The 13,126-nt window shown below is 44.5% G+C and overlaps 1 protein-coding gene across 2 annotated transcripts in view; it reads right to left on the bottom strand.

Annotated features, from left to right (window-relative positions):
* Window positions 1-3,076: 3,076 nt before the first annotated feature.
* Window positions 3,077-13,126, bottom strand: part of F8 (coagulation factor VIII) — a 121,488-nt gene continuing 111,438 nt past the window's right edge. For both annotated transcript variants that reach the window (XM_053891943.1, XM_053891942.1), the window contains 4 exons: window positions 12,593-12,737; window positions 12,038-12,186; window positions 11,006-11,182; window positions 3,077-5,118 (listed from right to left, as the gene is read on the bottom strand). In XM_053891943.1, coding sequence (XP_053747918.1) covers window positions 4,963-5,118; window positions 11,006-11,182; window positions 12,038-12,186; window positions 12,593-12,737 — 627 coding nt within the window. In that variant the 3' untranslated portion in view covers window positions 3,077-4,962. The remainder of the gene's footprint in view (window positions 5,119-11,005; window positions 11,183-12,037; window positions 12,187-12,592; window positions 12,738-13,126) is intronic.

The raw sequence follows: 13,126 nt of genomic DNA, 5'->3' as shown, positions 1-13,126 counted from the left end.
TGGTTTTTCCAGTTGGGATAGTGCTCCCCTATCTCTTGGTTCACAAGGCAATTCTATCTACTCCTGGGTCATTACCCAAGAGAATTATCGTAGGGTATCTCCATGCTCAACCTGGGTAATGACAGATTGCTTTCCAGAAAAAGTATATCACAAAGAGCATAAGAGAGTTCCACCTGCTACACATCCATTTGTCAATTGTACAAATTTTTTCTCCCACTCTGTGAATGAACAGAAGATCTGAATCTAAGTGTATTCAAATTTATCAAACTTTCTTTCCTGGTCAGTGGCTTTGGGGTGCTGTTCCAGAAACATGACCCTGCTAGAAATTTTGTTTGCTGTTCACAGAGCTTTAGTTAATCTGAAACTGATTTTTTTGAGTATAGTGTGAGGAAGGGGTCAAATTTCATTTTTCAAAAAAAAAAATAGCTTTCACTTGTTTTTAAGTTTATTTTTTATTTATTTATTTTTAGTAATCGCTATACCCAACGTGGGGCTTGAACTCATGACCTTGAGATCGAGAGTCACATGCTCTCCTGACTGAGCCAGCCAGAGACCCCAAATTTCAGTTTTTCATATAGATTTCTGACTGATCCAGTACCACTGCTCTGCTGAGCTATTTTGTCATAAGTCAATGCCCATCTATAATGTGTCTCTACTTCGGGATTCTAATATGTTCCACCACTCTATTGATCTGTCCTTGGGCTGACATCAAATTGTCTTAATTACTGTGGCGTTAAGATAATTGTCGTTGTGGCGCCTGGCTTGCTCACTGGCTGGAACATGCAATTCTTTATTTAAAAAAAATTTTTTTTTAACATTTATTTATTTTTGACAGAGAGAGAGAGAGAGAGACAGAGCATGAGCAGGAGAGGGGCAGAGAGAGAGGGAGACACAGAATCCGAAGCGGGCTCCAGGCTCCGAGCTGTCAGCACAGAGCCCGACGCGGAGCTCGAACTCACAGACTGTGAGATCATGACCTGAGCTGAAGTCGGACACTCAACCGACTGAGCCACCCAGGCACCCCTGAATTTAAAAATCTTAAAAAACAAAATAAATGTTGCTATTTGGTACCACGAATATTTTGGCCACTCTTGGACTTTTATATTTCCACATGCTTGATTCCACAATGAGAAAATGTTGGAATTTAGACTGAGATTGTGTTGAATCTATAGATGCCTCTGTGAAGAATTGATGTCTTTATAACACTGAATCTTCTAATCCCAATTACTTAGGTCTTTTAAGATGTCTCTTAATAAAATTTTTTAATAGTCCCAGTCTTCGTTCACACTCTGGATGGAAATCACACCCACAAGTTTCTAGGAGTGCTATGTCAATCATCAGCCTTTGATTAGACAGTCACGGAAGAAGGTTAGAAATAGTTCAAGTCAGTTTATAAACAATAAAGTTAAGTCTAAATCTGTATCTTGTCATCATAAAGCTGGTTTTCTATATAGCCTGTTTACTAAACGTTTCTCTAACGTTAAAAGATGGAGTTGTTTCTTACATTTTTTTAAAGTTTTTATTTTTTATTTATTTTTTTTAATTTTTTTAAATGTTTATTTATTTTTGAGACAGAGAGAGACAGAGCATGAACGGGGGAGGGTCAGAGAGAGAAGGAGACACAGAATCTGAAGCAGGCTCCAGGCTCTGAGCTGTCAGCACAGAGCCCGACGCGGGGCTCGAACTCACGGAACGTGAGATCATGACCTGAGCCGAAGTCGGACGCTTAACCGACTGAGCCACCCAGGCGCCCCTTTATTTTTTATTTTTGAGAGAGCGTGTGCATGTGCGCGCGCACACACACACACACACACACACACACACACACACACACACGAGTAGGGGAGCGGCAGAGAGAGAGAGGGACAGAAGATCCGAAGCAGGCTCTGGGCTGAAAGCAGAGAGCCCGATGCAGGCATCGAACTCACGAACAAACCTTGAGATCATGACCTGAGCGGAAGGCAGATGCTTAGCTGACTGAGCCACCCAAGTGCCCCAAAGATAGACTTGCTGTAATATGCATCTTCCAAAGATTGTCGACTTATAACCTTGAGATTATGTTTGACAAAATGTTTGTGACAGAAAGTTGTATTTGTTCACTTAAAGTTACAAGCTACATTTGTCCTAGGAGTGAATTGGCGTCCCGATATTCTGATAATTAACTTGCTATGATCTCTGTGATTTTTCAAATCACTCAAACAGCATTATCAAATAGTGTGGATTTTCTGGTGCTCCCGAGGGTGTCTGTTTTGCTGATCGACCTCATTGCCCCTACGATATAACATCGGCCCCAGGCTATGGTTTGTTCTTTCTTTCTGCTTGGCACTAAGAGACTGATCTGAAGATTTGCATTTGTTTGATGATGATGTTGATGATGATTTCATCCCAAAGAAATTTGTTCGTATTCTTTTATTTGACCACATCCAATCTGATCTTTCCTTCAGGAACTTTCCATTTTTATTGTGGTAAGAACACTTAACCGTAGCTTACCCTGTTAAATTGTTTTAATGCCTATTTATTTATTTTTGAGAGAGAAAGATAGAGAGGGCTAGTAGCGGAGGGGCAGAGAGTGAGAGAATCCCAAGCAGGCTCTGCCCTGTCAGCACAGAGCCCAGCGTGGGGCTCGATGCCACAAACCGTGAGATCATGACCTGAGCTGAAATTGAGAGTCGGATGCTTAACTGACTGAGCCACCCAGGTGCCCCTCCCCTGTTAAATTTTGAAGTGCACAGTCCAGTATTGCTACCCGTAGGCACGATATCGTCCAGGGGAGCTCTAGAACTTACTTGTCTTGTATGACTGAAACTCTATAGCCATTGAATAGCAACTCCCATTTCTCTTTTGTCTCTCTATAAAGTCTTCTTCTGGATCAAGGCTCCATTTCTCATTTTTAAAATTTTAGTTTACCTCTCATAAACGATATCACTTTCTACTCTGAGTTCAACTTAATCTGGTTTTCTGACTCACTAATTAGGTTTTCTAAAGTGTCCTTCCTGTTCTTCGGTGCCTCCGTCTGTTTTTTGATATCTTGTTCACATTTTTATTTGCAGTGTAAGAACACAACTCTCAGAGGCGCTTGTTTGTATGTGTCACGGTTTTATTTAAGTGGTTATTGAGGAAACAGGAAGACCAGAGGGCTCCAGGAGCAGTTGTGGAACAGAGACGCATTTGGTCAATAGGAAAAGACTGTCAAAACAAGGTCATTAAGTTAGACATGAGAGTGGTTAACCTTTTACAGCAAATAAAGCCATATCACCTTTAGGGTTAACTTTTCTACCAGGCTATAAAGAAAAACAATTTATTGATTTCTGTAGATTGACCTCTAACCCTACAGTCTTACAGAATTAGAACCACTCGTGCCTTCGGCTGTTGCAGTTTGTGATTATGCTGGGACAGCTATGCTACATTCCCCAAAAGGTCAGGTCGGGGTCAAGCAGGACTCTTAGACAATGCTCTAGCTTAGACAAAAAGCATCAGTTTTCTTGCTTTTTCTGAGATTGTAATACATTTTTCTCTAATACTCCTGTTTTTAAATGCTCTGGATTGCCAACTTTGGAGGCTTCCTCCGACTGCTCTGTGGCTTATCCTCGCCTCTAGCGCCCTCTGCGTGTGGGAAATGTTTGCGTGGTCGCAGGGAAGGGCGTAAGCAGGTGGAAGGAAGGCGTAGTAAGGAGCCCTTCGTGGCCTTATCTATGAGGCATAGGCCAAGGTGGGGCTTCCTGTGGTGCGGTGGGGTGATCGAGCGTTTTGTCCCTGCTTTCCCCAGCTCGGTGTCATCCGGCTCCTCGAACTTTCAACTATGTAAGTGGGATTCTAGTTTTCCGTCATGGTATAGAATTTTCTGTTACATTTTTGTTGTGCTTCCGCAGGAAATGAGCTGAGGGAGGGAGTCCAATGAGTGTATGATTAGAATATAACGTTGTATCTGTTATCCCAGATGGGCACGTATTTTCTTTGTTTCTTTGTGGGATTATTAAAATATGCCCTTTAGAAACCTGTTATGATTATTACCTTTCTTGGTCACCACAAATTTCAAGGGAACATTGTCATTGTACTTCAAAGTTCCCGATACCTCTGTGATCCTAACGTATTATCTTTTTCTTGTTGTTGATTAGAATTAAGACCAAATAGCTTTATTTGTACATCCTTCTGAGATGAAATTGAACTCTTGAAAGCCATTCGCCCCTTTAAACTTCTGATCACATCTTTGGACGATCTTGTCAGAAAACCGCACGTATGCATTCATACATAATGTTGTCTATGATGTCATGGAATCTGGGGGTTCCTGAATCCCACCTGTGAGTCCCAGGTTAAAAACACTAGTTTTCGAGGTAAGAGTGTGCCACTTAGCAATGCCCCAAGATGACCAACTAGGAGAATTCCATCTATAAGTATATCAGACATTCATGTAGTAGTTCTTACATAATCTACATTTTGCGGGTTGTCAGAATGGCTTGCCTTTTGGCTTCAAGGCTGTGGTGACACGGATTTGCTCCATGCTTGACCAGGATCATAAACAAGTGAGAGTTTTATTTTAAATGTATGAAGCCCAATCCGAAATGCTTACGTCATGACTATATTCTGCAAACTTTAAACACACTGTTCTTTGACAAAGGAGGAAGAGGAGGGTTTGTGAGAGATCTGACCTGGCGGGAGGAGAGCGCTTTCCAGATGAGTTTCCTCATTTCCTCCTGGCATCAGAAGGAAAAAGCAATCTGGGAGCAGTTGCAGCAAATGGAGGAGAGTTAAATTGAATGCCGTCCTCCCAGGAAATGCGGGATGCACGACAATTAATTTGGGAGGCTTCGGGGCGGTGTCCCCTAGGGCTGTGTGGTTTAAACACATAGAAAAGTCTCGGCCCACAGGCAGGGCAGGGCAGGGAATGACCCGGAGGCCAGGCTGGGAGGCAGAAGGCAATTTGGAGAGGGTGTGGGCCTGGAGGCAGGGCCTGGAGGTGTACCCTCAGTACACCTGCTGGGCCTCACAGCCCAGAACCTCCAGCCTCAGGGCGATCTGGTGTGCCCAGCTCTGGGGGTGAATTCTAAGGTAGCGAGTCAGTAGTGGGGGGTCTAGAGAGTTCACCACGGGTGTGAAGGAGTCTTGATTTCCCTGAAAAACCTGAAAGAAGAGAGATGGCATTTGTTAGTTGTCTGATGGGAAAAACACTACCTGCTAATCCCCCTTCCGCTTCTTCTCTTCTTCTCGCCTGCGCCATCGAGTCCACTGGCCTCCTACCGTGTCAGTCGGAATCCCTCCCTCATCCCCAGAGTGGCCCGCACCTCTGGCAATGCCCAGCACCACACGCACGCTCCATGCGGCTCTTTGCGCTTGATTGAGTAGCCCTTCTTCCGGCAGTCCCGGATTGAACCCCGGGAGGCGAATGGATGACTGCATCCCACGCATCTGGGCCTGGGAAAGTGGGTCGGACTTCTAGAATTAAGAGCACCTGGCATGCCTGCCGTGGAGGCCTTTGCTCCGGCTATGCCTTATATCTGGAATGTTCTCACCCACTCGCCAAAACCTCAGTGAAATGGAAAGTTCTGTCTGAGGTGACACACAGCGTCTGCGTGTTGAACCCCGTGGGGGCGGGAGTCAGGCTGCTGCCAGGTGAGGGCACAGGAAACGCCCGATACAGGTAGCCACTGCCGGAGCCCCGAGTCTCAGCTGGTTGACTTCGTCCAGAGCCCTCAGTGTCCCCGTGTGTCTGGCTACGGGCTTACCCACCGTTTTCCTCGGTTTTCACCACCAAACGCCAGCCAGCCCCACGAGAGTCAGAGACCCTGCTCACTCGTGTATCTTCCACACACAGGACATGCAGCATAACGTACACACGTGGCAGATATCCTACAAACATCTGTTAGAGCTGGTGTGTTTGATGAGACTTTTCAGAAACATTACAGTCCCTCTTCTGGGATTCTTCAACAGATGTTTATGTTCTATTTGGAGGCTTGTACCTCTTCCGTTACACTTACTCCTTGTTATCTCCCCTCAAGTTTTTATTGTGAAATGGTAGCAACCCCAAGAAATTGAAAGAATAATGTGATGGACACTTAAGTCCTCCACCTAGATTCACCGGTTGTTAACATCATGAGATTTTACTGTATCTATTTCTCTACACACACACACACACACACACACCACCACCACCACCACCACCACACACAATTTTCTGAACTACTTGAAAGGAAGTCGTAAACATCATGGCATTTTACTCCCAAATATTTCAGCATGTCAAACTTAAAACTAAGGTTGTTTACAACCACAGAATAATATTATCCTCTCCACCGAATGTAATACTGATATAATATAGCCTAATATTTTAAAATGTCCAGTTATCATATGATATCCTTTATACAATTTTTCCAACCCAGAATCTAATAAAAATCACACTTTGCATTTATTTATTCTATCTCTTCAAATCTCCTTTAATCGAGAACAGACTCCTAGTCTCTGATCTTTTTTGTCCTTCATAACATCGACACTTAAAATTTTTTTTTAACGTTTATTTATTTTTGAGACAGAGAGAGACAGAGCATGAACGGGGGAGGGGCAGAGAGAGAGGGAGACACAGAATCGGAAGCAGGCTCCAGGCTCCGAGCCATCAGCCCAGAGCCCGATGTGGGGCTTGAACTCACAGACTGTGAGATCATGACCTGAGCTGAAGTCAGATGCTTAACCGACTGAGCCACCCAGGCGCCCCAACATCGACATTTTAAAAATAAGTTTATTTATTTTTGAGACAGAGAGCGAGAGAGAGAGAGAGAGAGAGAGAGAGAGAGAGAGAATTCCAAGCAGGCTCCACACCTTTAATGCAGAGCCCAGTGAGGGGCTCGATCCCACAACTGTGAGATGGAGACCTGAGCCGAAATCAACAGTTGGATGCTTCACCAACTGAGCTACCCAAGTGTCCTGACACTGACATTTTGAAAAGCGTAAGACCATTGTATTGTGGATTGTTCCACATTCTAAATTATGTGACTGTTTTCTCATTAGGACATGTTGGTTAAACACTTTTAGTGAGAAAACTGAGTGCATGATGTGTCCTTTCCACTACATCCATTAGGGGACACATAATGCTAATTTGTCCCATAAATTGACGATGTTTGACCAAGTTTGATCACTTGGTCAAGGTGATGTCCACCAGATCTCTCTGTTACCAAGGTGATCGTTTCCCTTTCCTAACAAACAATCTGTGGGATGATACTTTGAAACCATGTAGATACTCTATTTCCCATCAAGCTTTCAGCCAATGGTTTCAGCATTCATTAAAGTTCCTTATCAATATTAAATAGTATATCGTCGGGGCTCCTGGGTGGCTCAGTTGGTTAAGCGTCTGACTTCAGTTCAGGTCATGATCTCACGGTTCATGAGTTCAAGCCCCACATCGGGTTCTGTGCTGATGGCGCAGAGCCTGCTTGGGATTCTGTCTTTCCTTCTCTACCCCTCCCCACTTGTGTGCTCTCTCTCTCTCTCTCTCTCTCTCTCAAAATAAATAAACTTAAAAAAAAAAGAAGTGATTTTCTTTGTTTTCTACCACTGACCTTTTCTGGTTCTTGCACAGTCTCCCCTAGACTCTCCGGCGTGAGCCCTGATGCTAGCTCAACTATAGCTTTGCATGTTTATTGTCTACTTACTTGTGAATAGAAACAGAATTCTTTGTTTTCTAGCTACTCTGCAGGTGAGTTATGGGTGGTTTTATGCAGTTAAAAAAAAACATATATATATTCAGATCATTGGTGAAGAGAGATTTAGTTCTTCCTTTCCAGTTTAGATGCCTTTTATTTCTTTTTGTTGCCTAATTCCTCTGGCTATACCTTCCAGTAAAACGTTGAACAGAAGTGGCAAAAGTGGTTGTCCTTGTTTGTTTTGTGAAAATTATAAAAGGAAGCCTCTTTTAGAATGGAGTCAGGGGCAAGGGCAGCAGGGGAGGCTCACAGCCTACCACGTGTCCTCAATTCCAGATCCGACAGGAAGACAGCGGGCCTCTCACGAGGATGCCGCTTTCTTTACTACTTTCCTACCAGAGCAAGAGGAAGGAAGGTCCACCCCTCTTCGGCCCCATCCCCACTGCAGCCCAGCCCCGAAGTCACAGCTCAGCCAATGAGAAACCACTGCACTTTCCACTTCCAGTTTATTCCAATGGACTGTTTGTTTCTGGCAGCCGCTCCCAGCTCCTCCCTTTCCTGCAGGACTCGGTGTGCTTTGCTTTTGTTCTGCAGAACAACAGCTTTCTGCTGTTCCCAAATAAAGCCGTTTTGCAGGTAAAATAACTGGCAGTTTTCCTTTTAAAGTTACCATTTTGCTATTTGTCCACTATATTTTCCCTTTCGTCCTGGGATCCTGATCATATGTATGTTAGGCTTTTGATGGGTACCCTCTGTCTCTTAATTTCCTTTCCGCATGCTTTGCCTTCTGTGCGCCATCCTGGGTAATTTCTTCAGCTGTATCTTTCAATTGAATAAAGTCTCTCTGGCTGTGTCTAATGTCCTACTAAGTCTTTCTTTGATTTTCAAACTTCGATAATTCTGTTTTTCATTTCTAAAAGTAGTGTTGTTTCCCCAGAACTGCCTAGTAATTTGGGGTAGTTTGTCATTTATTTTTAAAGTAGGCTCCACACCCAAGCAGGGCTTGAACTCATGACCCTGAGATCAAGAGTCACATGCTCTATGGTCCGGCTCCCCTCTGCTCACGTGTTGTCAAGTTGGTTTGTTCTCTTGCATGTTTGCTAATGTTTATGATCTTATCACTGCGATTTGTGGGGATCTTGGGGACCTAAACTGGGAGTGCTGTCTTCTAGAGTGGGCTCGAGAAAGGTTCTCCCAGGTGTCAGGATGTGCCTGAATGCATTTGGTTCTCCTTGCATTACGCTCAAAGCTTAGTCTCCTAATAACACTCATATAAGCATTTTCCTGTAGGAAAGGTCCTCCATTGTATATTTTCTCGTATTTTACCTCTCTGTTCTGATTTAAGCTCATTATTGTCAAGTAAAAGCTCATGGGTTTTTTGTTTTGTTTTGTTTTGCTCCTGTTGGCGAGGGGGCTGGAGAGTCCCCTAACTTCTCTGAGTGTAACAATGCGGTACGAAGTATGGACTATACACGATACAGCCTTTTTATCGTGGCGATATGTACATAACACACCATTTACCATTTTGACCGTTTTTAAGTGTACAATTCAGCAGCGTTAGATGCATTCACAATATTGTCCAAGTAGCACCACCGCCCATATCCAGAATTCTTTATCTTGCAGAACTGAAACTCTGTACCCACTAACCTGTAATGTGCCATTCTCCTCTCTATGAACTTGCTATTCTAGGTGCCTCATTATAATTGTTAATTTTATGTGCCAACTTGACTGGTTCATGAGGTGCCCGGATTGTTGGTCCAACACTATTCTGGGAGTGTCTGTGAGGATGTTTTGGGATGAGATTAACATTCAAATGATAGAATGGGTAAAGCAGATTGCCTTCCAATCAGTTACAAGCCTGAATAGAACAAAAAGGCTGACCTTCTTCAGAATAAGAGAGAATTCTTCCTGCCTGACTGCCTTTGAACTGGGACATTGGCTTTTCCAGCTTTGGGCCTCAAACTGAAATATCAGTCCTTCCTAAGTCTTGAGCCTGTTGGCCTCCAGCCTGGGATTTACACCGTCAGCTCTCCTGGGTCCCCAGCTCACTGCTCACCCTGCAGATCTTGGGACTTGTCAGCCTTCACAACCGTAAGCCAATTCTTTACCATAATCTCCTTATACACACGCACATTCTACTGGCTCTGTTTCTCTGCAGAACCCTGACTGACTAATACACTCATATACATGGAATCATACATTTTCCTTCTGTCTAGTCTGTTTCATTTAACCTAATGCGTTCAAGGTTCATCCATATGGTAGCAGCTATCAGAGATATACCCTTTTAAAATGTCCTGAAATATGTATTATCTATACTCTGGTCTACTAAACTGCCAGCAGCAGAAGTCTAATCCAGCACTGGGGGATCAGGGAGTTCTCCCTGGAGGAGGAGATGATGTTTGTCTGAGACTTAAAGACCGAGCCAAGTAAAAAGGGCAATGGGAAGTGCTTAGGAAAAGTGTTCTAGGTAGAATAGACAGTATGTATAAAGTCCTAGTATGAGAAAGAACATGCTGTTTTAAGAGACCTGAGAGTTTCTTAGTATGGATGGAGCTTAGAGAGCAAAAGAGCAAGCGGCAAAAGGCTATATGAGAGAGACTGGTAAGGGCCGCACGACGATTAAGTCTTGATGAAAAAGAAAAGAGACGATACAGATGAACTAGTCATTCTCTCATTAGTCATGGGATAGCAAGACTTTTGTCATGTTCTCTAATTAGCAAAATTTGTTGACTTATGCAGCAAACCCACATCAAGAAGGAAGATTGGGGGCACCTGGGTGGCTCAGTCAGTTAAACGTCTGACTCTTGATTCTGGCTCAGGGTATGATCTCAGGGTTTGTGAGATCGAGCCCCGCATCAGGCTCTGTGCTGACAGTGCGGAGCCTGCTTGGGATTCTCTCTCGCCCTCTCTGCACCTTCCTGTTCATTCCCTTGCTCTCTCTCTCTCTCTCAATCCCAAAATATAAATAAACTTAAAGAAATAAATAAACTTCAAAAAGAAGGAAGATTGTCTGGGTCATGTACGTTAAAGGTCAACGAGGCTTGGGAACTGACGTTTATGTTATGGGTGAGGATACAGACATCATTAAACATTTGCAAATAACTCGCATTCTTCTTCACCCCTCTGATTCCTGCCATCCTCCTGAATGACATCAACATCCAGGAGGGTAATCAACTTTCGGCTCTACTCTGCCCTTTCCTGGGATTGTACATCCTTCCTTGGAGTCACTGTGTCCTCCCGAAATGTCTTCCATCGTGTCCTATTACCACAGATACTCAGTAAAGTCTATCTTGAAAGTCTGATCATGTATCCACCTTGTTATCTTTATAAATGTCAAGCTCTAGGAAGAGTTTTGTGCCTTTCCCAGGAGACCAGCATACCTTGACTTTGCCATTGTGAAGAAACAGAGCCCAGTTATGGCCATCTTGACTACTGGAAACGAGGAACTCCTTCACATACATGCTGGTAAGGAGTGATTTCACCCCCTGGGTGGCTATTCCTGTGACTTTCATTGTCTTCTGGAAGTCCACTTGCAGCCACTCTTTTGGATTATTTGCCTGAGGAAGGTAGGAGAGTAGTATCGTTTTGGGTACCATTTGTTCCCGGAAATCCCCACAGCCCTCCCCTCCCTCTTCACCATGTCATAGCAGATATCGCTCTGCATTTATTTTTTCAACGTTTTTTTTTTTTTAATTTATTTTTGGGACAGAGAGAGACAGAGCATGAACGGGGGAGGGGCAGAGAGAGAGGGAGACACAGAATCGGAAACAGGACTCTGCATTTAAATGGTCTCTCCATCAGTCTCCCTTATTAGGCTCGAAGCAACTTGAGGGCCGAAAGTTTCCGTGATTCCGCTTTGTATCCTCAGGGTCTCCCACTTGATAGGTGCCCGGTAAATGTTTGCTAAATGAATACATGAGCCATATATAGATGGACTAGAGTATTACCAGTTTGGCAATGTGCTATACAACCTGTTTTGTTTCAAGTAAGCCCCTGGGAGGAGCAGAGACCATTAATTGCATTCATCCCCCTAAAACTAGTCAGTGACTGAAGATCCCAAATTCAGTGGTTCTGCAGAGAAGGCCAATTGTTGACACTTCTCCATAAAACTGTACTTCAGCTTACTACGGTTCTTTCACAGACACCAGCCCAGTAATGCTCATAGAGATTCTGCTTCTAGGAGGTTCGATTAGGGATCATTTCCCCCAATGAACGCTGTGTGAAATCACACGGCACATCTGCGAAGTAACTGGGGGAGTTTTCCCCAGAGGCAACCATCCTTGACTTTCCTTCCCTTTTGGGAACAACCAGGTGACAGAAATGCCTTAAAGCAACAGTCAAGGACTTTCCCTACTCTGTCCCCACCAGTACCCCCTCCTGCGCTTTGGTTACCTGGCAGACCCGCCTCTTACCTGAGGCCTCCAGGCATTCGTCCTCCCCTGGAGGTGCAGCCGGGCTTGTGAAGGGGACCAAGTGCCAAACATGCTGTTTAAGTAGGACGAGGCGGTGACCTGTGCGTCTGATATTGCTTTACTCTCCATTCCCAGTGGCATGCTGCAGCCTCGAAGAAATTACAGGGGAACGTAATCACAAGGAGAAGATGCAGCCTCGGTTCTACCTGCGCCCAGTGATCCTCTAGGGCTATTGTCACCATGATGTCATTTCCCGGGCATAAACTTTTGCACAGATTCTGTTGCTGTTAACATGCCCCTAGTTTTCTGGTCAGCTCTTCTCAGTTCTGTTTGACTTTGATTTGCCTTGTTAAGCACACCTTGGGGGGTGGCTGCCCCTGGGGAGTCGCTTCCCCCCCTCCCTTAGCATGCCCAAGCCCGGGGTTTGCTCAGGACTCGGCTGGTTTAGCGTTGATAGTTTCTGATCTGGGAAACGCCCCTGCTCTCGAGAACACTATGACAGTCATCCTACCCATGGTTGGGAGAGGGAGGGATACAGGATAACTTGGCACTCACTGTTTAAATCACAGCCCATCAACTCCATGCGGAGAGTGCTGCGGATGCTGTAATGCGTTGGGTGCAAACGGATGTACCGAGCAATAATCGGAGGGTTAAAAATATTGTGTTTTATCCCAGATGAATCCACATTGCCAAAGAACACCTGTAGGGAGGGAGTAGCGTAGGTACATGGAAAGTGGAGTCAGAGTAAAAAGCAATTCCTCCCAATCACATCTTCCTTCTAATTTTGCTTTGTGCATTTCTCAACAGCATCCAACGCTCAAAGCTATTCTGGCTAGACACATGTTAAAATGGAATTCATGAAAGCAGAAAACACCAGGAGGAAGAATGGAACAAGGGACATTAACTCTGGGCAGGTGAAGTAGTCTTCTATTTTCGGGGTCCTATGAAAGGCTCATTAAAGTTGAGGGCAGAGGCAGCAGTGAGAGAGTGCTGGGAGTCAGGACTTGGCCACGTGGGCCTCAGAAGAATCTTCCAGGAATGTGTGCTGCGTGTGTGTGTGTGTGTGTGTGTGTGTGTGCGTGAGCTGTG

This window comes from Panthera pardus, unplaced genomic scaffold, assembly GCF_024362965.1.
Source record: "Panthera pardus isolate Hobbes unplaced genomic scaffold, ASM2436296v1 HiC_scaffold_27, whole genome shotgun sequence".
Classification (NCBI taxonomy): Eukaryota; Metazoa; Chordata; class Mammalia; order Carnivora; family Felidae; genus Panthera; species Panthera pardus.
Note: the sequence above shows the minus strand (reverse complement) of the source record. Positions and strands in the feature narration are given on the sequence as shown.